General features: G+C 35.9%; 2 protein-coding genes across 6 annotated transcripts; one reads left to right on the top strand and one right to left on the bottom strand.

Moving 5' to 3' along the window:
• Window positions 1-782: 782 nt before the first annotated feature.
• On the top strand, window positions 783-8,166 carry LOC147296716 (uncharacterized). 4 transcript variants are annotated; one of them, XM_086247401.1, is made up of 14 exons: window positions 783-925; window positions 1,988-2,087; window positions 2,203-2,330; window positions 2,463-2,616; window positions 2,725-2,849; window positions 3,226-3,309; window positions 3,412-3,460; window positions 3,557-3,648; window positions 3,935-4,067; window positions 4,380-4,459; window positions 4,540-6,068; window positions 6,490-6,603; window positions 6,691-7,436; window positions 7,863-8,166. In XM_086247401.1, the coding sequence occupies exons 2-13, from the start codon at window positions 1,995-1,997 to the stop codon at window positions 7,260-7,262; spliced, it is 3,153 nt and encodes a 1,050-aa protein (XP_086103527.1). In that variant the 5' UTR covers window positions 783-925; window positions 1,988-1,994; the 3' UTR covers window positions 7,263-7,436; window positions 7,863-8,166. The 4 variants fall into 4 exon arrangements, with proteins under 4 accessions (XP_086103527.1, XP_086103543.1, XP_086103535.1 ...); XM_086247417.1 differs by having other exon boundaries at window positions 784-925; window positions 2,740-2,849; XM_086247409.1 differs by having other exon boundaries at window positions 784-925; window positions 2,740-2,849; window positions 3,929-4,067.
• A 5,031-nt stretch (window positions 8,167-13,197) lies between these two features.
• On the bottom strand, window positions 13,198-17,456 carry LOC147296715 (ethylene-responsive transcription factor RAP2-7). Of its 2 annotated transcripts, XM_086245074.1 has the most exons (10): window positions 16,367-17,456; window positions 16,203-16,228; window positions 16,042-16,072; window positions 15,845-15,932; window positions 15,599-15,744; window positions 15,322-15,366; window positions 15,107-15,210; window positions 14,838-14,968; window positions 14,356-14,469; window positions 13,198-13,754 (listed from the first exon to the last, which is right to left on the bottom strand). In XM_086245074.1, exons 1-10 carry the CDS (start codon window positions 16,909-16,911, stop codon window positions 13,509-13,511), a joined length of 1,476 nt encoding a protein of 491 aa, XP_086101200.1. In that variant the 5' UTR covers window positions 16,912-17,456; the 3' UTR covers window positions 13,198-13,508. The 2 variants fall into 2 exon arrangements, with proteins under 2 accessions (XP_086101200.1, XP_086101209.1); XM_086245083.1 differs by lacking the exon at window positions 15,322-15,366.
• Between the last annotated feature and the right edge of the window lie 9,590 nt (window positions 17,457-27,046).

Here is a 27,046-nt window from a genome sequence, read left to right as displayed (position 1 = left end):
TTTTTTTTTTTTTTAAATTTTTGGCTGTCTGCTTGGGCGGTGGTGTTGTCTGCTTGGGCAGTGGTGTATGCGGGGAGGAGGGGGAGGAAGGATTGGGAGGTGGCAAGAGGGAAGAGGATGCGGTGGTCGGCGGGGTAAGAGGGAAGGAAAGAGAGTGGGTTGTGCATGCGGGGATGAAGGGGAGGTGGCAAGAGGGAAGGGGGTGCGGTGGTCGGCGAGGTAAGAGGGAAGGAGAGAGAGTGGGGCGGGCCGAATAGAAAGGGTGGGGGTGGGCTTCGACGGTGGGGTGTGTGCCGGAGAGATGGGGATGGATGGGGTGTGTACCGGGGGGGGAAGATGGGGATGGGGTGTGTACGGGGTGGGAGATGAGGATGGGGTGTGTGGGTGAGGGGAGGGCCAAATGGTCTTTTCCCTTGAGTTTTTTTTTTTTTTTTTAAGAAAGGGTGTGCAAAGAGAATAAAAGGGTGTGCAAATAGCAGCCCTCTAAAAAAAAAGCGTGTACCAGAAATACCCCGAAGCCAATAGGGCCAAAAACGCTAGAAGCGAGTTTTCCAAAATCGACAAAACCGGAAAAGAGAAAAAAAGAGAGGGGCAAAAGAACAGAAGGAGCACACAGAGGGCCACAGGGCCCACAACACAAAGGATTGAGAGGAGGGAGGGGTACCTGTCGGTGGTTTCATCAAAATCCAAGGGCATTAAGTGGAACTCGGTAATATTTAATTGACAGCGACGCGCAGGGAAGCGAAGCCAGCGGCCAAAAAAGCCATCCAAACAAGCCCTCTCTCTCTCTCCATCTCTCTTAAAAAGCACCCTCTTATTGTGGCTCTCTCTCCCTCTCTCTTTCTCTCTCTTCTCTCTCTTCGCTGCGTTGCGATTCTCACACAATCTCATCCTCACAGATTCGTCCTCTTCTCGATCCCCGACTGTAAGTCTCCTCTGCTCTCTTCCCTAACCCTAATTTTTCCGTCCGATCATTCTCTCGATCATTCTCTTTCATCTCTCAGATCCCTAATTCGTTTCTTTTATTTTATTTTTCATAAAAATTGTTGCTTTTTTAATTGTTTTAAATCATTTTATGTGTTCAATTAGTTGGAAGCTAATACCGTCTGATCGACCTCCATTTACATCTTCGCCTTAGGTTCTGTGTGTTGCATGTCAACGATTCCGATTAGGTTTTTTATTACGGATTTTTACTTTAATTTTGATAATTATTATGTTTTTTATTTATTTATTTTGTTTATTTATTGTTGATATTGATGCTTGATTTTGATCTGCCTTGTCTTCGATTTTGATCTATTTTGTATTTCCGGGATGATTTTGAATTTTGGATTTGTTCATGTACAAATGGCGCATTTTGATTTAATTGGGCTTTTAGGGTTTCACTTTGGGGTTTTTGCAGACTGCTGCAAGCTTTATCTCTTCGTACTTTCTTATTTCCATTGGGATTTTTCTAGGGTTTTGCCATTCTTTGATTTTATTTTAACAATTGTTATTTGTATGCGGGTATCCCCGTAACTTGATTGTGGATAAATAGAGTGAGAAGTGAGTGAATCTGTTTCTAAGATGTGACTAGACTTGCTATTCATATTCAATTGCATGTTAAAATAATGCATATAGCTGACCTTCAGCTACTACATCTTCTCCTTCTCCTTTTATGCGCGGTTTATGGGAAAAGTAGGAAATGAAAATAAATTTTGAATTGTAAGTTTTATGTCAATTTCTTATCTTAGGCTCATTTGAGTGAAAGCTTTCCCACTGTTAGTTTCATGATGAAATGATACGTGTGTTACCAAAATGAGCCTAGTGAGAAGTTGACATCAAGCATATTTTATTGCATGTTTGGTAGTAAGTTAAGAATTTGGATTTTATTTGCAATTTCAAATGTCTTTCTTGCTTCTTATGTATATGCACATAACCATTAAGATTAATTTTGGCTCGAGTGTACTTGCATTGAGTTTTGTGCACTGCACTTTTTTGGACTTTTTAGGGTAATCATGAGTGACCAGGGAGAAAAGACTTGTCCTCTTTGCGCTGAAGAGATGGATTTGACAGATCAGCAATTGAAGCCATGCAAGTGCGGTTATGAGGTATGGGACACTAAACTCTTATCCTTCTCAGTGATTGAAGCCATGCAACTTATAACTTATGGATGAATTGTATTCTCTGAACTTCCTAATTCTGAATTCTGTACTTTTATCACAGATATGTGTTTGGTGTTGGCACCACATAATGGACATGGCTGAGAAGGATGAGACAGAGGGGCGATGTCCTGCATGTCGTGCCCCTTATGACAAGGAAAAGATTGTAGGGACGGCTGCAAAGTGTGAGAGGTTGTTATTCTGTGAATCATAATTCTTTTAGCATCAGATAGAATACAGCATCACTCCTTAGTTTAGTAAGTAGAACCTGTCTCTGCTTTGTTTATGCCTTATTATTTAATCCCCCCCCCCCCCCCCCAACAGATTGGTGGCTGAAATCCATACCGAGAGAAAAATGAAGTCTCAGAAGTCCAAGGTTAAATCGTCTGATGGACGGAAGCAGCTCAGCAGTGTGCGAGTGATTCAACGGAACCTTGTTTACATAGTTGGGCTGCCTCTTAATTTGGCGGATGAAGATGTAGTCTCTCTCTTCCCCTCTCTCTCTCTCTGTCTCTATAAATATATATTTGTCGGTCATATTAGTGCTTTGGTGCATCTTTGTGTTTTAGAGGCTTATTTTTTTTAGACATCTCTTATGCAGCTTCTGCAGCGTAGAGAATATTTTGGTCAGTATGGAAAGGTTCTAAAAGTTTCTATGTCTCGGACAGCAGCTGGTGTCATTCAGCAATTTCCAAACAATACGTGTAGTGTGTAAGTAAACCCCTGTTTTTTATCTTTTCTGGTACTAAATTATTTCTGATCCATAAAGAATTGTTTTCTTTATTTATTATAAATCATTTCTGTGTGTTGTAGAGAGAGATTATTGTTTATACAACTGGGTTCCTTTAAATTTTCAAATTAGCTTATAAGTTCACATGTAATTGAAGTCTATGTTTAGTTTACGTTTTTTCAGTGTTATTTTCTCTTGATGTTATTTACATTCACCAAGTGTCTTTTGATTTAATCCTTGTAATACTTGAATTTAGTTTCTTAATTTTAGGACCTGAATTTGGCATTTGAGTTTAATGCCAAATTCTGATGGCCTTTGTGTGTTTGATGCTGGTTTCATATGTTTCTTTGTACTCAGATATATTACTTACTCCAAAGAGGAGGAAGCGGTTCGATGTATTCAAAATGTACATGGGTTTGTCTTGGAGGGTAAATCTTTGAGGTACGTGCATTTTACAGCTATTTGAGATCTCTCATTTAACAAATTGCATGATTTTGCAACGTAGAGTTGTCAGCATCATAATCTTTTAGGTGTATGTTTCAGGGCTTGCTTTGGGACTACAAAGTATTGTCATGCATGGCTGAGAAATGTGGTATGGATCATTACATGGTCTATCTGGTTTGATGAAATGCTCTATCTTGTAGATCCGAAAGAATCTAGTTGAGTATTGACTTTTTGTTGTTTCCAGCCTTGCACCAATCCAGATTGTTTGTATCTGCATGAGGTTGGATGTCAGGAAGATAGTTTCACTAAAGATGAAATAATATCTGCATACACTAGGTATTTAGTTCTCTATCCTGGCCAATATTTTGTTAAATGATAAGTGTGCTATACTGTTACTTGTCCTGTTGATGGTTGGAGGCTTCGGAAAAGGTATTTATTGTGACTTCATGTAATTCCTTTATGATTGTTGATGAGAGGTGTTTGTGGAGATGAAGGTTAAAAAGATTTAATGGAGATTTTTGTGTAACTTTAATATACTTGTCATTGCTTTGGGCTTTTTGTAACTTCTGGTAGTGTTTTCATTGGATGATTAATTAACTTGCATAATGGTTTAAAGGAGTAGAGTACAACAAATTACCGGTGCTGCACACAGTATGCAACGACGTTCAGGGAGTGTGTTGCCTCTGCCACTAGATGATTATTGTAACAGCAGTTCTGCTTCTGCTGGAGGACCTATTATTAAAAATGGTTCAAGTGTAAGTGTCATATATTTACTACAAAGTTATGGAACTGTAAGAATGAGCTGGATGCTATTGTTTTTTATTTGCGTTCTTGTTTTGCCTTGATAGTTTAGGTGTATTTGATTAAAATTCTGAGGGAATAATCTAAAATGGAAGTTAAACTTTTCTTTATTTAGATGTAACTATCAAGTTGCAGAGTTGTGATATAGGGTTCCAAGTTAAGGTTGTGGATAATTATTCTTTCAATGTTTAGCTGAATATCAGTTGTGCTGTTTTTGAGGCATATATTCTTGTTTTGATTTTGTTTTTCGTTTTTTTATATTGCAGAATACTGGAAGCCTTATTAGAGGTTCTCCTCCAAATGGAAGCTCTGGTAGATCTATTGCTCTTCCAGCTGCAGCCTCATGGTATTTGGTTATCCATTTTTGGTCTTTACACGGATTATGATTGTAATGAATACTAAAAATACTGAATGTTCGTTGCTCAGGGGAACACGTGGTTCGTATTGTCAACCACCAGCTTCACATGTAATATGTTCAAATGGACATTCTAAACAGAAACCTGATGCAGTCAGTTGCACATTGCCATGCTCTTCATCAGCTGTAGCCCCTGCTCCAGCTTCTATATTGCATAGTGATGCAGGAAAGAGGTCAACACTGAATGAAGAAAGTCAGTTTGTGCATGCTAAAGGCAAAACAGAATCATTGAGGATTGTGAAACAGCATAGTAGTGTGGATTGTCAAAGTGATCTGTCTGACAAACCTGCTGCACCCGATGAAGCTCTCACTTCTGTTAATGTGAGCAGCCTGTTATCTTGTCCACCGGCATTTAAAGACAATGATAGAGGCAGCAGTATGCAGCCAAACACTAGCAACGCCACCAACCATAATACGCAGCTATACAGTTCCAGTCATGAAAAAGAAGACATTGTTGCTACTGAAGAAGTGATCCAAAACTTGTGCTCTGATATGTCTTTAATGAACATTGATAGAAATGCCAGGGTTGAACATTCTGGTGTGGTCAGATCTAATTGTTCACTTTCTGATCACTCGTTTGTTAACTCACCTCGGGGCCAAGGGTTACAACAATATTTTGCTGAGCAGTCTAGAGAACCTCCAACTGCAGCTGAGAAAGCTGTCACAGCTGTCAATGGTGTGTGCGATACAAGAGAACAATGCAACTGGATATCAGAGTCACAAACACAACTAGTACCAAGTGCATCTTCCGAGGTGGAAGAAGATGTACAATCTTTTGACAACCAAAGACTCAAGGATCCGGAAGTGAGTCGGTCAACGTATTTGCCTACTTTGGCTAATGGAGTCCATGTTTCAAATAACTCTAGGTCTCCTTTGCTGCATAGCGAAGCTTATGGTGCAGTTTATTCAAATGCTGATTCTCTATTTGTAGATAATAAAATTAGGGACAGTTCACTTCTATCTGCGACTGGTGTCTCATTAACATCTAATGGTTACTCTGAAAACTTGGTAAGCAACTCTTCTGGTTCAGAGAGGTCCTTGGAGCATTCCTTTCTGCTTCCAAATGAAGGCACAGGGAAGCATACTGGAAGATTCCTTGGTGATGCCTCTAATGCTGATTTCAGTCCTGCTGTTGACAAGGGAGAGAGCAGCATAATCTCAAATATATTGTCAATGGACTTTGACACGTGGGATGACTCAATAACATCACCTCAGAATTTATCCAAGTTATTGGGTGATACTGATAGACAGTCTGGACCTCTCAAAATGTCAAGTTCTTGGAAAGTACAAAATAACAATCAGTCCCGATTCTCTTTTGCAAGACAGGAGGAGTCTAAAAATCAAGCATTTGATGTACATTCATCTCTGAATGTCATTGGGCAGTTGTCGAAGAACCAATCATTCCAACATGGGTTTTCTGAAAACAGAGACTTATGTTTGGATAATCTTGGAATTGGCAATGGTTTCTCATCCAGTACTTTCGAAGAATCTGATAATCATGCCAGCAATCATTTAGCTTTCTCTTCAAACAAGCTTTCTGGTGAGTCCTGCCTGGATTTATCACTCTCTAGTCTTCTGTCTGATATCACATATTTGCAGTCTTCTTTTGGTGTTTCTCTTTACTCATTCTATGCTTTATATGATTTTAAGCATTTGTTTGCCAGTATTAGGAATTTTCTCTTGATGTTTATTCTTTCGTGATTGTAACTAATTGTTCTTTTTTTGTTTTTTTTCTGGTATTTTGTTGAACTACAAACAATTTGTACAATGGTCTGTGTCTTGCCAATTTGAAATTGGGTTTCATCATTGGTCTGTGCTGACTGCTGTTGTTGTGATGTCGCTTCTTTGGTTATAAGTAGTATGAGTTTTCAAATGGGTTTCACTTTGTTTTATCTGCTGCTCACTGTTGATTTTCCAGCATAGTTTGATTTCTGACCTTTTCTTTACTAAAAATCTTTCAGCAGCTTCAAGAGCTCAAATTTCAGCTCCTCCTGGATTCTCTGTGCCAAGCAGGGCACCACCCCCAGGGTTTACTTCTCATGAGAGAGTGGACCAGGATTTTGACCCTTTAACTGGTTGGTTATATACAATACCTTTTAATGACTTTTACTAGTGCATTTTCTTGATCATGTTCAATTACTAATATTTTATCTGCTTCTCAGGGAATCGTTTGCATGATACCTCCTCTTTGTTGAGAAATGCATATCAACCTCAGGCTACTGGTAATATTGGTAGCTCTGCGGATATTGAGTTTATGGATCCTGCTATATTGGCAGTTGGTAAAGGGAGGCTGCAAGGTGGGATTAACAACCCAGGCTTAGAAATGAGATCAAACTTCCCTTCACAGTTAAGTGCCTTTGAAAATGATGCAAGGCTTCAACTGTTGATGCAAAGATCACTCTCCCCACAACAAAACCTTAGATATCCTGATTTTGGAGATAGTTTTTCTCATGCCAATGATTCTTATGGAATTTCTTCAAGGCTTTTGGATCAATCACAGGCTACAAATCTATCCCCTTATGCTCAACTGTCCCTCCAACAGTCTCGAAACCGGCTCATGTCAAATGGCCACTGGGATGGGTGGAACGAGGTTCAAGGTGGAAACACTCTAGGTATGGCTGAGCTCCTGAGAAATGAGAGACTGGGATTCAATAAGTTTTATTCTGGTTATGAAGAGTCAAAGTTTCGGATGCCCAGTTCTGGCGATCTGTATAACAGAACATTTGGCATGTAATAATGCAAAATGACAGCTTTGTATGGGTGGGGAAATGCTCAGATGGAGAAATTGAGGGCTATATGGTTTTGTGGCCTTGTACTCAAGGATGGGACTGACTCATAACTGGTCTTGCTCTCAGCAGCCAAATGTAGGGTCAAACTCCCGTAACTTTTGGGGTCTGGAATCCTGCAGGTACGTATACTTGTTTAATTTTTGTCTCTTGACAGATTTTGTTTTTGTTTTACTGTGGTTTTGTTTGTGCATGTACTATTATAAATCAAGTACAGTGCCTTGGTACTTTGAAGGGTTTGATCTCTTTCCCTGTTCAATTTGATATTCTTTTTGCATGTCAGCTTTTACTCTTTTGTTTTGACTTCCAACCAATTGTTTGCTGCTTTCTTCCCTGACTTCCCTTTAAAACACAAATTTTTTTTATATTTTTATTTAGACATTGTCGCTGGAATATGTTTTGCATTGAAACAATGGTTTGGACTCTGCCAAACATGTATCTCAGTTCCTTGAGATGCCTGTGCTCTTGGGGCCTTATGTTTGTGTGGCCTCTTTTCATATGCATTTTCTTGTATTGAGTTTGTCCTTGCACTGTGTATGCATTTGCAGGTGTAGGTGTGACAAATGCTTGATGTGAAGGGTTGTATTGCAGGCTGATCGATCATCTAGATGATGAGTTTTCAGCTCCTTGCTGTACTGAAATTAATTGTTGCTTTCACAACTAATTGGATGAAATCTGACCGTTGTTGGGAGTTTTATACTGCTTTAACTATCTAACATGACAAAAAGGTTATATTTAATTAATTTCACCAAGTTTTCTACATTTCTATTTGTGTTGTGATTTGAGTTTGCAAACTTAAACATAGAAATGATGAGTGATTTGAATTAAAAAGTGAAGTATTTCGTCCAGTTATATTATGAGTTTAGGTTCTGCTGTAACTTTGTGCCCTAGTAAGATTGTCATTTAAAACTGCTTATAGTTTGGGGGGGTGGGATGCAGTGGCGAAGACATGGTTGCCCCTGGTTTACCAACCCTATAGTTTTTTATTGATAATTAATTTTTTTTTGGCATGTATTGGTAATGAAGTTGATAAATAGTACAAATGTGGCTAAATATATTTTGATCTCAAGATTGATCATTTTGATTTTTCTTGCTTTACCCCTTTTTTATTTGCAATGATCTCTTTAGTCACTTACAAAATGTATATGATTTTGTGACAGTGACATTGTCCTGAAATAGGCAATTTGAAGATATAATTCCAACTTGGCCAAAAAAAAGAAGATATAATTCCAAGAGGCCGGGTTTAAAGTTAGGCAACAGGGGGTCAATTGGCCTCAATGACTTATTGTAGGTTGTGTTCTGTTTTATAGGTTGTCTTCGAGGTTTGGTGATATTTTTGAAATTCCCATGATATCAATTTTTAATAATCACACTAGTAAACAAAGCATGGGTTAATTGTGAGTTTGTAACCATGGTTTCAAATTTTACTCCGTTTCCCACCCTCATTATTCAGTTCTTTTTTTTTTTATCAGTATTTTTCTTTATTTTGCACTTTGGTCCTTTCCATAAGTCCGTTTAATTTTCGGGCTTCTCAATGTCTAACCCACCCGGATATTTAATCGCCATGGCTGGCAATCACACGCGCATTCTCTTGAATTGATTTGGTCATTTTGTTCCTTTTATTAGCACACATTCTGATCACAAAAAAATAAAATATATATATATATATTCGCTCACGTGCATGCTACATGAGCAAACGTCACCAGCGAAAAGTTTGGGGATCACAGCTCCAATTTACTCAACAAAACAATAAATTATTTAAAGACAACACAAAACGCTTACAATGAGATGGATGATATATGTGTTTTTAAGTCCATTAAATTGTGTAATATTTTTCAACACAGTAGATGTGATGTGATCGTCATTAACTTTTACCTTATGAGTTGATCATAATAAGTTTATGTTTCTAACTTATGATAACCAAGTTATAAATTTGTGCCTGTAAGAACTATCCTGCGTTTAATAACCGTGACTGGTAGTGCCTGGTGACTTGCACAATGAAACCGTGAATTAATAATATTCACCAAAAAAAAAAAACCGTGAATTAATAACCATTGGGCCAGTGGTGTGCGGGCGAAGATCTTTCAGGGAACTTCTTTCTTGGGTTGACTTGTGATAGGTTGGGTTTGAGTCAGGGGATTGACATCACAATCTTATCGGTTTCTGATTTGTTTTCGTGAGCTGTAATTTTGGTTAGAAACATTTATACAAACATAAATATATATAATATATAATATATATATATGGGGTTGAGGGATGAGATTATTATTTCCAATGAATTGCTCATTGGATGTTCGGTGCAGGATGGCTAGAAACCATCTGATCGAAGCTGTTTTTGGTTTACTTCATCGGGCTTTTTGGTAAATGTATCCAAGGTTAAGTACTTCATGTTTGAATAAAACTAGGGTCAAAATTATTCATATAACCTACCCGCGATTCCAAGTAGTCTTTTCAAAAAAAAGTCTCTACCACGTTTGTAACCTATATGCTTCGAAATGAAGTCCATTTAAATTTCAAAGCACAAACCTTTCCTTCCACAATTTTAAACAATGTAGGAAATTTTGATAGTAAATTAGTAACAGACTTACGCCTTCGCTTTCGGCTCACCAGATGGTTTTGGCAGCTCTTATTCAAATAAGACATGGGCTTGTGGTTGTGGTCTTAAAAACCTCATTCACATAGTACATGGGCTTTTGGCCCAAATAGGTAATGGGTTCTTAAGGCAATTTCTTCTTTTGCTTATCTTCGTGGTAGCTCTTTATTGGCCCAAATGGGACATGGGATTTTCTCGCATTACCTAAAGGCTAAAGCAACATCTCTTTCCCGTAAAACGACAGTCTTACCCGGAAATTGTGACTTCTCTTGCCGTATAGCATGTATCTATGAATTGACCATAAAAACTTGTATCTATGTAAGAAAAAATAAGTTTTCAGATATTTATTTGGCTTTTGAATAAAATGGATTTAGTTGAAAGAAAGAAGTGTAAAGATGTGAGTGGTGAGCCTTTGGGAGGGGTTGGTAATGCTAGTAGACATTGATATTGCACTATAAAAATTGTATTCCGACAGAAAATTTGAATAGAGATCCTTTTGTGTGGTACCACAAGGCGTTGCAAAAATGAACCAATCTCTTTTGTATGGCGTTGGTAATCCTTCATGTTGGCACGTGTTGAGTAGTCTAGGGATAAAGCCCTATCTATCATAGTATCTTATATTAAACAAGTGGACCACAAAATCCAGTCCTTTTAGGAACAATTTAAGAATGACAGGTGCCTTACTATACTTAAATACTACCTCTTTATGGATCGATAATCACTTATATTATATGCTTCTTTTGGGAGCTTTTGGTCTCCTTAGAAAAAGTCACTACAAAAACTATTACCATAGGTAAAGCAAAGCAATTGGGTTCGGCTGTGGGGTCCTTTGAAAAGTGGATGTCACCCATCACAAAGTTACAGTAAAAATTGGGCCACTGTAGGCCCACAAAGCCATCACCAATTCCCCTCCAGTTGGGGTGTCTCATTCACTGCCACACATTAAATGTTTATTTAAGAATCACTGTGTGACACCCCAACTACCCGAAAACACTAGTAGTGGTACTAGCATAGTAGCATCAAACCAAAACCAAAAGTCTAAAACCAACAAAAATAGGTGGGACAATAGAATTAGAATAGACTCATAATAATCCAATTGGGCTTAGGCCCACCATGTGTTTCAGAACTTTGTTGGGGTCTATCTATCATCTATGGTCCTCCTCAAATGTCCAATCTTTCATCAAGGAGGGGCTAAAGAAGGGTTAATTTCATGGGAGGATTATGAAAATGTATACATATTTTATTAAGGACAATATTTGAGTCACCCCCTGTGGGTACTTGTAGGTCACCCAATCCCCCAAAAATACTTGTTTGGTAGTGCAGGTTTAGGCTCAGTTTTTAAAGCACTAAGTAAATATTATTTCTGCAAAAAAAATCAACTCAATAGAAAATCGTTTGATTATAACATTGTTATTGAATAAATGAAATAAATGGACGAATTGTCAAGAAACCACCTTTTAAACTATTGGGCAAATAAATCTATGGAAATTGGAACCTTGGTGCCACAAAGAAAGATCCAAAAATGACTGACACGGAATATAATTGTTTTATCTTCATACACTATAAATGTTTTGACTACTGTGTCCCACGTTTTTGGTTTATTTTCGATATGTCTCCGTGAAATTATATGACCTGTTGCCATAGTTTTTATGTACATCGAGTTCACACATGTGATTTTGAATTATATAATTCTACCACAATTTTGTGATGCCAAGGTTTAATTAGTTGGTCCCTTCCAAGTTCCAAATCAGTTATATGTGTATACATTTGCGAATAGAAACTTGTATTAGAAAAAGAGAAAATGGGTTTTGGGTCTTATTTTGGTGGTTACGAGGGCCCACTTATCTTGTACAAGTGGAGGTGTACGTGTTGTCCTTTACGAAACAATATAATAATATAATATTCTTGTGAAAAAATACAAGGGTGTGCACGTGCTTAATTTGAGTTGGCCGTTGAATCACGTGCTTCACTTGTCACTATTTAAGAAGGATATTAACAATTTAACATCACAAAATAGCCAAAAAGGATTGGAAATTATCGATGTTAGAGAGAGAGGGGGTGTGATATTGATTTGACGGTACAAGGATACAGAAATATCAAATATATCCAATGAACAATAGCATCAGATTTCATGCAATGATCCCATTCCCCATTGATTCGTATAATGTGAAATGACTTTTTCAGTCACTGACAGTCACGGCCCTCAGAGCTGGCTACGTGGCCATTCCCCTGCCAATTCATAAATGCTGTCCAATCACAAATTCACAATGCTAGGGTCACCATAGTACCTCATATAAACATCTCACAATTACTGCTCAGTGCTCAGTTGCTCACACATTTAAGAGACCAAAAAAGACAAAAGGACTCCCAAAATATAGGACTCATCTCATCTGCCATGTTTTTTCTTTTTAATTTTAATTCTTACCATATTTTAATCAATTGGGCAATTCTGTATGAAGGAGAAGAATTGTAGCCCAAACAAAAATGGTTCATTACTCTACATATTCTTGAGAAGAAGGAATATATTGTATAGTGAATGAATTATTAGCTTAGTTCAACTTTTTTGCATAGTGAATGAACTAGATGATATTGTATTAGATACCTAAAATTACATACCAACACCAAAGGGGTTTAAAGGATTGACGAAGACATCGTATTTGATTAAAAAAATAAGTATAAAAGTGGCAGGTCACGACTACTTTTTCTTTGCAAGTATTCTTACTGAAAAAAGAAAAGGAAATTGATTATCGGAATGGCCTTAGCTTAGTATTATATTGTATAGAATTGGGAAGTTCAGTAGGTGGATATGATTGTGGCCTTTGAGAGGATGGAAAGCCAACCCTTGAGGATAGAAAGGACCATTGAATTTTCATGTCATCTTTTCTTAGAAGATTGCTTTCATTGTAAAAGTAATGGGTTATGGGAAACAATTCCTTTTTTCTCAATTTTGTTCCTCTTCCACTAGCAAAGGCTAAAGCATTATGTAGTACAGCACCAACGCTAAAAGTGTCCCATGCATTATGTTGTACTTCTACACAGTACCCTCATGCTTTTGGTTCAGTATCTTTTGCAATTTGAATTGTTTTGTGTTGTAGTGGTAAAAAAAAAAAAAAAGAATTGTTTTGTGTTGCTAGGTATTGTACATCACTTTTTATCTGTGGGGTCTGGCACGCCACAAGTGAACAAATACTCTGAGTTTTGTACGGCTTACATTAATAAACAAACCTTCAATCTATAAAACTGTCTTAAAAGAGCCACTATTAATAATCTCTTCCTGAACTCAGGCCACAAAACAAAACAATCTCTTTCTGAACAAGAGTGGTTTAAATATATTCCACCATAATTGATAGTTTAACTTGAGAACTCAATTTAGTTGCAACAAATTTCTGAGAACAAATGCAAGTGGACTAAGCAGTTTCTTAGTACTAATATACCCAACAGAGTATGGTAATGACCATAAAAGGGAGTCCGAAATCAAGTTGTAGTGTATATATCAATCTCTATTTGAATCATACAAAGAATCTGAAGACCAGCGTTTCTATGGTTGCCCTTTCAATTTGGAGGGAATTTAGGCGACCACGGCATTCACTTAGTAATGCAATTATTGAGAGGTATGTGTGGCAGCCGTGGCTGGTGAAGTAAAGCAGAGATTAAGGGCTGTTGCGGTGGAGGGTCTTAAGGGGAGGACAGCAGCGGAGGGAGCAGTAGCTGAAAACGCGAATCCTGATGATGCTGCAGTAGAGAACAGTGGCATTGGGGTAGCACTGACCTGGCCATGCATTTGCCAAGCCCAATTGGGAGGGTGTCCTTGAGATCCTAATGCAATTCTCTTCTCTGTTGCTCTTTCCTGTCAAATGATTCAAGAGTGAAATTCCTGTCAAATGATCCTATTGTTCGCAAAATATATCCAACTTTCTCAGTACTACGAAATATATATAACTTACTCTTCATGTCTTACACAAATGAAAGCTAAATTGGAAAAAGCACTCATTGCACATAAAAAATTGTACAATTCAACAACAGAAGAAAATAAGACCATGTTATAGGGTTTACACAAAGTTCACTATGGCAGCAACAGTTCCACAGTCTGTGTTTAAAGTCATACCAGTTGTTGATACAACATAACCAGCAAACTACAAGCACTTAGAAAAGGACCGGTCTAAACAATTTATATTATTATTTTTTGATTTCCAAGCATCTACGATCCATAAATGAAACTATAACACACAGAATACAAACTCTCTCAACCTTATTAAGTTTGCACCAGAGCTGAGTTAAATTTAGTTAGAAAGTTGTGTTCTTTGGCAACTTCATTAGTTATATTCAGCAACCAGTACAGTCAGAGGAATAAAACAAAGTCATAGAGCTAATAGAATAGAACTCAACTTGTGCCACTTATAGACAAAACATTTAGAGGAACGGACAATGGACAAAGCATTTAAATTCACCTCACTGGAAAAGAAACTAGGATATACACCATTCCATAATGGAGGGTGCTCTGATGTCATTACTAGCCCTTTGTAAGGTGAATCACTCATCCTTGCATTTGTATGGTGCTCCATCTGCAAAGTCAGAAGAGAACGTTTAGTTTTAGCACCAAAACATGGGTGACATGTTTTTACTATCATCCATGCCTACAAAGGGAGAAAGAGAGAGAATCAAAAACGAGCCAAAGACTAGTTAATTTTATTTTGACTAGCAAAACAGATGGAGCTCCACCAGAGGTCTTCTTCAATTTCAGAGATCCTTTTTCTGTTTTGTTTTATAGGATTCATTTTCACGGATTCTTTTTATTTTTTGTTATATAGGATTCAATTGAGGAAAACCTTGAAGAGGCCTCCTTGAAGAACTTTATGGAACTTATGAATCTTGGGGATTCTCAATATTAAACTACCAACAGAAACTGACATATATCAAAATCTTATGTTACCCTCAAATGCTTTCCACCATGCCCATCATAAGGGCTAGAATGGAACTGAAGACGCCCCTCGCCTTCCTTTTGACCATTTCCAAATGAAGAGGGAGATATCCCCAAATTCAGATCAAGATTGTGGTCGCCATCTGCATCCAAAAAATCAAGCATAAATTTAGGAAGAAAAAATTCTTGAACTTTTGCCAATGACAATGACAATAACCTGTTTAGAAACAGAAGATATGTGTAAAATACTTGTTAAAATAGTGACATTTGTAAAATTATACCTTCACTACCAGCCTCAGTTATCATCTCCCCTTCGTACGTGCTTGGCTCAAAGTTAGTGACCGCTTCCCTTCCATTACATTTGATAGCTGCCTTGTCATAAGCCCTGATTTCCAGAAAAATCAAAAGGGAGAGGTGTTGGATGGAACCCTAATGAGGTTGAGAATTCAGGGTAATAAATTCAGTGAGGAAGAGAGTAATTCATGATCATTAGGACCTTGCAGCTTCTACTTCACTGTCGAATAGCCCAAGATATATATACCTGCATGCAAGCATTGTAATCTCCATGATAAAACCACCGTCCCCACAATTTTTTTTTTCTGTGAACTAGGCACTGAGACTTGTTTATTCAAACAAGGTAAAGACATAAACAACCACCCACTGAGAATTAATATGAAATCAATTCTCAGTTCAAACCAACAGCCACTAAGCTTATAATATCTAGACCCAAACCATACATTAAGAAATTCAAATTCCATAAAATGAGTCCTCACTTTTTGCCGAGGAACTGCCCCATTCGAGCTTCCCATCGGCCACATTTGTGCAGCGTAACTCCTCTATATCTTGAGCTCCCCCTCGAGAAACCAGTGCTCTGCCGACGTAGTATGTGCACGAACTCTTCTTTGGTCAAGTTCTTCATCTGTCCAATCGTTAAATATAGATTAAAACCAGATTCCAGTCACCATTTTAAATTAATCAGATTTAGTTTCATCAAGAAATATGTGCATTATCCAACCCACCTGTTTCAAATCATCCTCATAGTCACTGAGATTGTAATTGATATCAGCATCAACTCCCCTGAACTTAATAGCAGCTCGATCGTAGGCTCTAAATTCAGAAAACCCAATTTAAGAAAAAAGAAATGCATACAGTCCCCACAATAATTTATCACCTAAAAATATGAAATTCAAGCAAAAATTTTGAATAAGGCCTTTACCTGGCCGCAGCATGAGCAGTGTCAAATCCACCTATTTCAAACCAAACACGTAATTTTCATCAAAATTTTCCATATAGAAAAACATAATAAATAGTTGCCTTAATAATTAGCTAATTACTTTAATTCAACTCAATCAAACAGACAAGGTCAAAAATCCATACCCAAATACACTTGTTTCCCACAGTCCCTGCACACACCAAGTTTGAAAAACAAAATAAATATAACGGATCAATACCCAAAATAGACAGACCCATTTGCATTCAAACTGAAAAAATCAACTTAAAGAAAACCAATATAATCAATAATTAATTAAAATTTGACTAACCAAATATGCGATTCCCATCTACCAGTTCTTCTATAGAAGGTGACTCCTCTGTACTGAGAGCTCCGAGACCTTGGCCCTCTCCTGCTCTTCTTCACCTGCTGTTGTTGCGGTGGTGGCGGTGCTGGTTGTTGTTGTTGTTGTTGTTTCTGCTGAACCAAGCTGACCTCTCCGGTAGGCCCACTCTGACCGAACCCAAGCTCGATCAAGTTCCTTCTCACCGACGAGGAAGAGGACGACGAGGACTGCCCCTGCCCGGCCGGCCAATTGGTCAAACCCCCGGTCACCGGAAACAGCTCCTTGGTCACGACGGCTTCGTCTTCGCCCCGGACCTTGAGAATATCGAAGTTGAACGTCGTGACGACGTCGTTTCTGGCGGCGCGTGTGGAGCACGAGTCGTCGTTGACGCTGGAGGCGTCCGCATTGACGACGGACGAGTTGGATGTCCCCGACTCGTCCATTTGGGTGCCACCGCTTCCAGAACCTTCTGGAAGCAACCCGAACATCGAATCGACGTCGTTTCCAACGTTGAGATTAAGATCTAACATGGCTAGCGGGCTCTTTCCGACGTCGTTTCCAAACTCAGCTCCGGTTGTGGACTTTGAGCTCAGTTTTCTATTCAGTATTCACTGAGGTCGTACTAGAGAATCTGAACCGTCGATCGCCGGCTTGAATCGGGCGGCGGAAAACGACCGGATCAGACACTAATACAAACAGACCGAGAAGCACATGATCGGAGCTCAAATTTAGAATTGAGAAAAGAGAAATAGTAGAGCAAGAAAGTGAAGCAGTAGCAAGTGCGTGGGCGATAGCCGGAGAAAGCAAAAAGGGACTTAGACGGCGTCGTTTTGGGGAGAGAGCTGAGAGTAACGGTAGGAGTGGAAGTTAAGGTAAGCTAAAAAGCTATACGAATGACTTTGCATTTGCGATTATGTATATATAGTCGGCGATGGGGGGAGTGAAATCGCCGGCGTCTAATTTCTCTGCGATTCCATAACCATAAATTGCACAACTTAGACTCATAGACTACTCATACAACCATCGTCTCATAGACTCAAAGAGAGAGAGAGGTGATAGGACGTGTGAGGGAACATTTCAGACCCATTTTAAGCGGATGGGAATAACATATTTAATTTTAAATACTTCTTCTTCTTCTTCTTCTTATTTCTATGTGGCCTACCGGTTTCTTCGGTCACCGGTTGCTTCAGCTTGTCCACACTCGATGATATTGCCAGGAGATTTTTCTTTGCCCTTTCGCTACCGGTCTCATAGATGGGAACACCCGTCTATTAGTCTAATATTCTATAACTATTTTTTTTTTTTTTTTCTTTGGTCGACTATAACCGCCCATTTTCCCATTGCATATTTCACCGTTTTGTTCACCGTCTTTTTAACTCGTCCTACAGGGCTACATGTGCTATATTATATTATATTAACTCGTCCTACCGTCTTTTTACCTAACAAAATTAACATCCACATATTACACTTGCTATATTATATATATATATATTTTTTTTAAATTCTACATATTTACGAGAAAAAAAAAATTCAAACTACAACGCACTCCAAATTAAATCTCATAATGATAATTGTTTGGTTATTTAAATGTTGACAATAATATATTGGTTAAATAGTTTATGATTTAATTAATTTTTTAAAATTTGAATAATGTTCTAAAACATTAACGGTTTCGATTATTAAATTTTGTTATTGGATGAATAGGTAAGTGGCGAATTTTTCGTTCTATGTTAAGTGAGTGAACATTATTATTTTTCTAGTATTATTGATCTCAACTATAATTAACATTTATAATTGTATTTATTACAAATGTTTTCCTTATAGATTATTACAAAAGTTTAGTCTAATCACAATTAACATATATGCCTGGCAAAGTGATGAGCAAAATTGACCTAATACAAAATGTGTGGCAAAAAACGTGGGACTATTTGTTTAATTGTTTTGGTGAGGGCGGTGAGACCACTAATGAGTATAACAGTCCATGTTAGTTGATATCTTGAATGCATTAGCAAATTTATAAAATCTGTATATTTTCTAAGATCTTCCCCAGCTAGTTTAGCGATCCTACCCACTTGAGCTTCAAATATCTCTGAATTCTAAACTTTTGTTTGAACTAATTTATCTGTGATTATAACTAATTAAATAACTTTCTAAGGTGTGGTGTAATGTAGATACCTAAGACGAATTTTGTAAATAAAAATCATTAAAAGGAATAATTGTACCCCTCTCTTCACTCTTCATATATCATCTTCTCAAACCAACACCGGCGTTATAGATTGTAGCCTAAACTCATGTTGTTCCATCCGTCCATGGTAGTGAGGTTTTATTTTTAACCTAAAAGTTTTAAATTTTTGAAATATTCGTGAGGGATGAAATAATTGTTTCAAACTTTCAATACAAATTAAAGAGGTTTTCTTTTGTCAGATAGGCTAAGGAACTTATGTACAATTTTTATTTTTATTTTTAATGAAAACTTCTGGACAAAATCTATGAATCATTCTCCCTCAAATAAATTAAAACAATTGTGAGTCATTCATCATTTGACATCCAATGTGGGGCCAACTTTTTTTGGATTACTTGTGGGCATAATTTATTTGGTAATGGTCAACTTGATACATATATTATTTATTTCGAGCGACATAGTTTTTGTAATCAATGTGCAATTACTTGATTAAGCAGAACTTGTTAATCTGCTTTTATAGGGCTTATTTTTGGCAAGCGGCATGAATCATATGACCATCTAAAACATGTTAATTAATTAATTTGTTAATAATCAACCCTGAAGGTAGTAAATGTCACCATCATCAAAAAGAAACCTTTAGTTTGGAGTGCTTATCCAAACATGTGTAAAGATAATGAACCTTAAATACAACTTTTCAAGCACTAAATTGAACCAAGAATTATCGAAACAAAAGCATGTCACTTCATTGAAAGCAATAATCACATATCGACAAGAATTCAACCACCAATAATTTTAGATAGTATGCTTGATAGATAGATGCATAAAAATCTTATATTTATAATAAGAAAAAAAATAATAAAGTGCCCATTTAAATTAACTTTTGAGAGAAACAAATGTTTGCCATCAGGAGCGGACCCATGATAGGGCGAGTGTAGGCAATTGCCCCCACAATTTCATACCATCTTACATGACATTCATACATTGGATACTACAAATTAAAAAATAAAACCTAAAAAAGAAAAAGGAAATACCCTTCTAATAAAGTAATGACACATCAGGTGGGATACAAATGTGGGAAAAAAAATGTGGGACAACTAGCATTATTGTTTATTTTTTTAATGTTTTTTTTAGCAGTAGTGCTAGATATTTCATATTTTTATACTATAATTTTATATCACCTTATGCGGAAACTTACATGACATTCATGCATTGGACACTAAAAAAAAAAATTAATAAAAAAAAAAAATTTGTCCAGTAAAATAATGACACATAAGATGGTATAAAAATATAATATAAAAATATGGTAAATATAACATTATTTTTTTTTTGGAGATGGGGCAACCTGTTTGTTGAAATGCCTCAATGAATGAGCAACAAGGGCAAGCATCAACCTAGTCATTTTTTAAAAACTTTTTGATGTTGGAAACATTAGTCAATGTTTATTGGCTTGCCCCCACGGAGAAAAATTTATGTGTCCGTCACTGTTACCATGTTGCATTAATACAAAACATTGAAGAATATGGTTAGGGTTTCTAGATTTAGTGGTAAAACACTTCTTTCTTATTTGATTTTTTATGCAAATTATTACGATAATTAGTTAGTAATTGACACGTCACATATCAGACAATGCGATTTTTGCATATAGCCTAATTATTATTTTTTTTAGCATTATTGTTTAACCAAATTGGTAAATTACTAAAACACCTCTTTGGAGTTTGGTTAACTCCAAATCATAGTTGCTTTTAATGAGAGACATTTTTAACATTATAAAGGAAATACCATTAAATTAATAAAACACTAATAAAGATTGATATAATCTATTTAATGAGGCTCATAAATCGTGGTCACTTAATCCTAAATCCTAATCAAGAGGAGCCGGAGAGGATAATACTCAAGTTGAATCGCCTCTGTGATCCTCTGCATTAAAGATCACCTGATCCTGAGGGCACTTGGAACAAAATGATAGGTCAAATAATGGGGTGGCCCCCACGAGGAGAGAAATGTTTGCTTCTATTATTTCAATCAATCATGATTCATGACCACTCTGTTTGTAATCAATGGACCCAAAACGAAAGATAATTTTTCATTTTTTCTTGTCACCAATTATAGATGTTTTGGCAATGACTATTTTTGTCCCTAAATCTCTACTTTGAGTGAGGATGGTGTTTTCTTTGTGGTTGTTAAAGTTGTTGTATCATAAGTTAATATATTATTTGTACCATATCATTCACTAAATCATATATAATATATCTCATATAAATATGATTTACACGTGAAATGGGATTGGCTTAGCCGAGGACAATAGCTCTCCCATGCACATTTAGGTTCGAACCCTCCCCCTCCCCTGTAATAAAAAAAAAAAAATCGATTTACACGAAATTTATATACGATATACAAATAAGTGTTACCTCTATGAAGATAAAATAAAGAAAAAAAGTGGTTAACAAAAAGAATATAGTAGTTATTGGGTAATTCAGTTGGAAAAATCGTGGAATTACTTACTCTGCACCAAAGTTTGATCCCCCTCCCCAACTCAAAAAAAAAAAAAAAAAAAAAAAAAAAGTGAGAGCAATGCATTGCTTGTTGGCTTCCAAATCTCACCAAGCACGAGCAAAATTGATGCGCGCGGCAAGTGATTGATATAATAATGAAGTTTCTTTGGACAAGAATTAACCACGTTGCTTAATGCTAAACAAAATCTATTAGTTGTCGCAAACATTGACTCGATGCATATTATGGTAATCTTAATTTCCAAAACCTAAAGAAATAGAATCCATAAGAAACATCAAATCTTAGATAATTCCAAACTTGTCTCTCGAGGGTATGGCCGTATTTTTGCTGCTTTCACTTTTTGCCTTTTGCAAGATTCAATGATTTAATTTATATTAAGAGAAGACGATTCATTATGTGAAGTACACACATATGGACATTTTTAGCCTCATGATCATTAACTTCAACCCAACAAATCTTGTCCTTTCTCACCCCCGGAAAATGTGTTGCATGCCGATATCCATCAAATGTTAATTTGAACACGTACATTGAACTTTTGCTTGGCATTATCATTTGGTTCATTTCCACTATGTGCAATTTTTATATGAACTAGATTTTTACACCCTCATCATGTTAATGCCAGTGAACTACATCATATGACACAGGAAATTTCATTTAATTCAAGAAATTTAGATTTTATTTGATACGCATAATTTAAAGAGTGACTTTACGTATTCGTTATTTGAGCTTCACAAAATTTAATTTATGAGGCACCTCTAATAAATAGGTTAGGTTTCTATTCAAGTACTACCTAAACATAGTTAATGACACATACGACAGACCCATAAAAGTGTTTGGCCCAATAAACGTTGATCGATATCATAGTTCAAATGTAGGTTGATGCTTTATTTTATTTTTTATTGAATATGAGAATAAGTGATGAAATTTTTTTTGAGTAAATTCAAACCAAATTATAATGAATGAAGAAGTTAAATATAGTATATAATATATTGTAAAGTAGCACATTACATTTTTTATTTAAAATATACTCTCAATAGTTAAATCACCCCGCATTCTGAAATTTGTAGTTGCATTTTAATTCTTTTGTGAATTAAAAGCCTGTCCGGACTGTGTTCTTGGATTCCAAAGCTATTATAGAATCAAGTTTCAGTTACATATAATCATCAAATTAATCTATTGTCGTTTACTTTATTTGTCAGATTCGGTGCAATGCTCTAATTGAGTGTATGTGTGTGTGTGCGTGTGTTTTGCTTCATTGTGAAACTTGGTGTGAAATTGAACTCCTCAGATCAGGGATAAATCTTCTATGGGGCAAGCCCCACCGAAGAGTCACTCTTAGATTATAAGGGCAAGCATGACTTTCCACAAAAACAAAAATGGTTGAATCATCTATAAATAAAGTAAGAGAATTGACAAGAAACAAAAATGGTTGAATCATTGCACAGGACATGAGAATTGACAAGAAACACCAAACGTGGCAGTAGAAATTAGAAAGATACAAAACAAGCAATAAATAAAGTAAGAGAAAAAACAAAATGTCAAAATGTGTGAGCGGGGGAGAGAGAGAGAGAGAATAATGAAAATACATTGGTTGCATTTTTCAGTCACACAATTAGTACCTTCCCATTAAGGTAATCCTCTTACCTTAAAAGTTAAAATTTATTTTCTAATTCTAGTAACTCCGATCAACCACTCCCCCCCCCCCCCCCCACCAGGGCCACCACCATGATTGTGACTCTGACTTTCCAACCGGCCACAGCCGGTCAACCTAAGTTGTACCCAAATTCCGTCGCTCCACCACTTCCCATTTGCCACGTATTATTTGGTCCTACCACTGCTCACCACCGTCCACTCAGTCTCTCCGTGGATCTGATCCGACGGTTGGTGTTGCGTGGAAACATAGGATATTTTTTCCACAATGATTGATCTTTGAAGATTGGGATCTCTTGGCCAAAAAAAAAAAAAGAAGAAGATGCGGAGCTGGGAGGCAAAATCTGCACAGTCATAGAGATCGAGTGAAAGCTAAAGTAACGTCAAACTTCCTTTATTTCATGGGAAAAACTATAGTGCCCACACAGACACTCCTAATTTGTGGACACCTTTTTTATATTGTTTGATTTGTTATGTTACTTATGTAAACATTTATATCGAAGAAACTCTTTTATTCATGTCAACAAAAAACTCTAGCATTGGGATGTTTTCAGTTATTTTATTAATGAATAGTGAAGATAATTTGATCATCAATATGATTTTGAACCTAAATTATACCGTTTCACATCACGCCCATATCCATATGCCACTTGAGTTAGAACTAATGGCATAATCAAGCTTTCATTTGGTTAAGATAAATATATATGTAGGGGTGGGCCTACTATAGGGCGAGTGCAGGCACTTGACCCTACTCACCAAACTACCGAATTCTTCTACCTCTCTATTATTATTATTTCTTTTTCTTTTTTATAAATGAGGGCAAACTGTTTGTGGAAAAGCTTCAAAGAGAGGCAAGATATGTGTGTGCCGTTGGGCATGCCTCTGCCTGATATTTTGTTTAAAAAATCAACTTACCTTAAACAATTAATCCAAAGGGCATTCACCCAATTAAATACATATGAAAAAGTCCTATGCAGCAACAACATTAAACATTAAAGCCACATCTCCATCATATCTTAGAGATTGGTGAACAGATGAGGGCATAAATGAATGAAGTGAATAATTTTGAAAATTAAGGAAGGCACCCACCACGTACTTGGTACATACTTCTTTAATAAGTTAACAACATCTATATTTTCAGTTCCTCAAACATAAAGCTTTGACAACTTTATACAATAAATAGTAGTATTAATTTTGAATTATGAGAAACTATAGGGTAATATATTGTTGATGTGTATGGTCTTTGTTGTATTGATTTGTTTAAGGTAAGTGGAACTCGTATTTTGGACTATGAAGGCCTTTTCATATTGCTCCCCGGACAATAAATTATGGGTCCACCACTATATATATATATATATATATATATATGAGAAGGGGTTGGATTGATTGAATTACAAATATGGTTGAAAAGGCATCATAATCTTGTTCTCGAGATTTAAACCTGAATTATCTCTAACAAAATGATTACTCAAACAGTTAGACCAAACTAAATAATCATTAACAATTACATAGCAGTTTCATGAAGGGAAGAAACAAAAATTCCATTATGCTTGCCCACCAAGCAAAGGCAATATGGAAAAGGAAAATAAGTGGTTATCATGAGACTTTTTTTGATATCGATTAATGAAAACGAAATAACTATTTATTTAATTTATTTTTTATAGAAAAAGTAACTGAATTTTCACTCTTGCTTGAGCCTTTAACATTCATGTGTTAAATATGTTTTTTTTTTCGGCCACTTCATGTGTTAAATAGTGGCAAAAAAAAAATCATGTGTTAAATATGTTAACAATGAAATTATTGTATGAGGGTGTGACCACTAATAGCATACATCCCCCTCCTAATCCTATAACAACAAGATATTAACTTCTCTTCATTCTTCAACCACGCGTCTCCTATTGCATTCGCGTGGGTGTCCTTTGCTCTTTTGTGGTGGTCCCCTTTAAGGAAACCTTTAGCCTTTAGGCAACGGCTTTCCAACACGCGCCCATCATTGCGAGTGTACTTCTCACTTCGTCCTTTTAAAAAAAAAACCAATTTCTTGTCCTTGGCAAGGATATCATGGATGTGGTTCTTTACAGGCTCAATTACATTTTGATTTTTCTACTTTTTCCTTTTTTTTTTTTTTCGCTTAGGTCCTTGCAATTTAAAAAGTTTCAATTGTACTCCTATAAGTTTTGTTTAGTTTGCAATTAAAGATAAAAAAACTTCGTTAATTCTTACACAAAGTGCTAACGTGGTAGCACAAGAGACATGCACATTACACTTTGATCCTGTTTGACTCAATATTACACTTTTGATCTTGTGGTTTGTCTTCATTTCCACCTAAGTCTTTTTGACCTATTGTCACATTAGTAATCTATCAAAAAATTAAACGGGGTTGAGTTTTTATTCTTAATTGAAAACTAAACCAAACCACAAATGTACAATTGTAATGCTTTAAACTACATAGACTTAAGTGGAAATCAGGTTGAGCTCATGGGGAAAAAATGTAATTTGGCATTCTTTAATCTTTATATATTAGCATATACCCTTGATCACAATTAAATAAAAACAGAAAAACACTATTCTTCTCAAATTTTTTCATATGAAAGTAAGTTCAGAGTTTCAGACTTGTACAAAAAATAATAGGATTGAAAATAATTTAATTGTCATATAAATATAATTAAATAAATTTAAAAACACCGATGTGAAGTAAACCCAAAAAAAAAAAAAGCACATATGATGAGTGAGGTTTTCTTTTTTAAAATGTTTATCAAACATGATGTGTAACTGTGTAAGGTTGGAGATAATACAAGGTGCGTTGTCAAATTGTCAATAATAGCAAATATGTTATAGACTTATAGGTGTATTAGAATTTAGAAGAATACAATATATATAATATAATAAAAAAGTGAAGTACAAATAGGGTTTTGCTTTTCTTTTTTCCTTTTTGGTGGGTGTGGGTGTACGAGGTTTGGGCCTGGAGACTAGGGAGACGTGGACGCTCCTTCTCCATTCATAGAAAGTCCTCCTTCATTATTTTAATCCATTATTTTGTCAAAGTTTCTACTTTCTACTAGTATTAATTCTCCAATTTATTATTTCATTTTTTAAACATATTTTCTCGCTCCCCCACTACAATTATTTGTTAGTTTGAGAAGACATAAAATATTAAAAAATTTAAAAATCCGGATATAATAATAAACAAATAGAAAATATCCAAAACGGTGAATTTACCCGAATGCCCTTCATTTTGATTGCTGATTTTTCCTCTTTACTTGGAGAGAAGGTGCGAAAGTCTTATATACTATTATATACATAATTACAAATTTACATCCCAATCAATAATGATTTGGCCAAAGAAAAACCTAATCAATAATGAGATGACCTAATCAATAGTCACATGTGTCTTACATTAATAATTAGGATCAGTATACTGTCATGAATTCGATCCCATTTTAATGTAAAAAAGAATATAAATTAATCCATTTATATCCTCGTATCATAATAAAGGGTTTCTTTGATTTTTTTTGGAATAGACTACCATGCGAAAGTTTGTATAATATATATAGATTTTTAACCATTAGAGTATAAATTATATGGGAAAGAAATTAGTGATTTTATTATTTTTTTTAGAGTATAAATTTGTGAGATATCTAATTTGTCTGCATTCTATACAGCTATTTGTACAGTAATTATTTCAATTTTTTGTAAGTGCTGCTATTTGTGTAGTGGGAGAAAAAAGAATATGTAAATAGTAGCACCTTTTTTTTTGTCAGTAAATTTAATAGGCATAGTTTTGAAGTTTCGGGGGTGTTTTCATAATTTGGGACTTGAAAGACCCCTTTGTCAATCATAAATAATTGATTTAGCTTGAATTTAGTGGACCGCCTGTGACCTTTTTTTTAAATGGGCCCAGTCGATTATAGGTTTTTTCGTTTTGGACTTGAAGAAAAAAACCCAAGTTTCTATCTAATAATTGCCTTCTTGCCTTTCTCTTTTTTTTGTTTTTTCTGTCAGAAATATAAAACAATTGCTTTGATTTGAATCTTTAAAAGCATTGACATGAATCACAGGATTCACACCAGACATGGAACATCAACAACACTAAATGGATCATCATGCTTTTTTTAAACCCTCCTTGCCCCAGAAAAAAGGGAAGGAAGTCTAAACAAGCAAAATGAGGATTCATATGGACAACTTTTGACCATCACATTCATTTTGCATAACAAGGTTTATTTCTTTCTATATTTTTTTTTATAATTGTTCTTAAATTATATATTTTTTAAATATAATTTTAAATAAGGTCAAAATAGTAATAAACCGTGGTCTTTTTCATC

Source organism: Dryas octopetala, chromosome 1 (genome assembly GCF_963921425.1).
Source record: "Dryas octopetala chromosome 1, drDryOcto1.1, whole genome shotgun sequence".
NCBI lineage: Eukaryota > Viridiplantae > Streptophyta > Magnoliopsida > Rosales > Rosaceae > Dryas > Dryas octopetala.
This window is presented reverse-complemented; position numbering and strand designations above follow the sequence as displayed.

Excerpts from the sequence above, each read along its gene's own strand:
- LOC147296716 (XM_086247392.1), top strand. The coding sequence starts at position 1,995 with ATGAGTGACCAGGGAGAAAAGACTTGTCCTCTTTGCGCTGAAGAGATG. Across the intron at positions 2,088-2,202 it reads CATGCAAGTGCGGTTATGAG|ATATGTGTTTGGTGTTGGCA; the intron begins GTATGGGACACT and ends CTTTTATCACAG. Across the intron at positions 3,310-3,411 it reads TTGGAGGGTAAATCTTTGAG|GGCTTGCTTTGGGACTACAA; the intron begins GTACGTGCATTT and ends TGTATGTTTCAG.
- LOC147296715 (XM_086245074.1), bottom strand. The coding sequence starts at position 16,911 with ATGTTAGATCTTAATCTCAACGTTGGAAACGACGTCGATTCGATGTTC. Across the intron at positions 14,470-14,837 it reads ATGGTGGAAAGCATTTGAGG|ATGGAGCACCATACAAATGC; the intron begins GTAACATAAGAT and ends CTGACTTTGCAG. Across the intron at positions 13,755-14,355 it reads CTAGTTTCTTTTCCAGTGAG|GAAAGAGCAACAGAGAAGAG; the intron begins GTGAATTTAAAT and ends ATCATTTGACAG.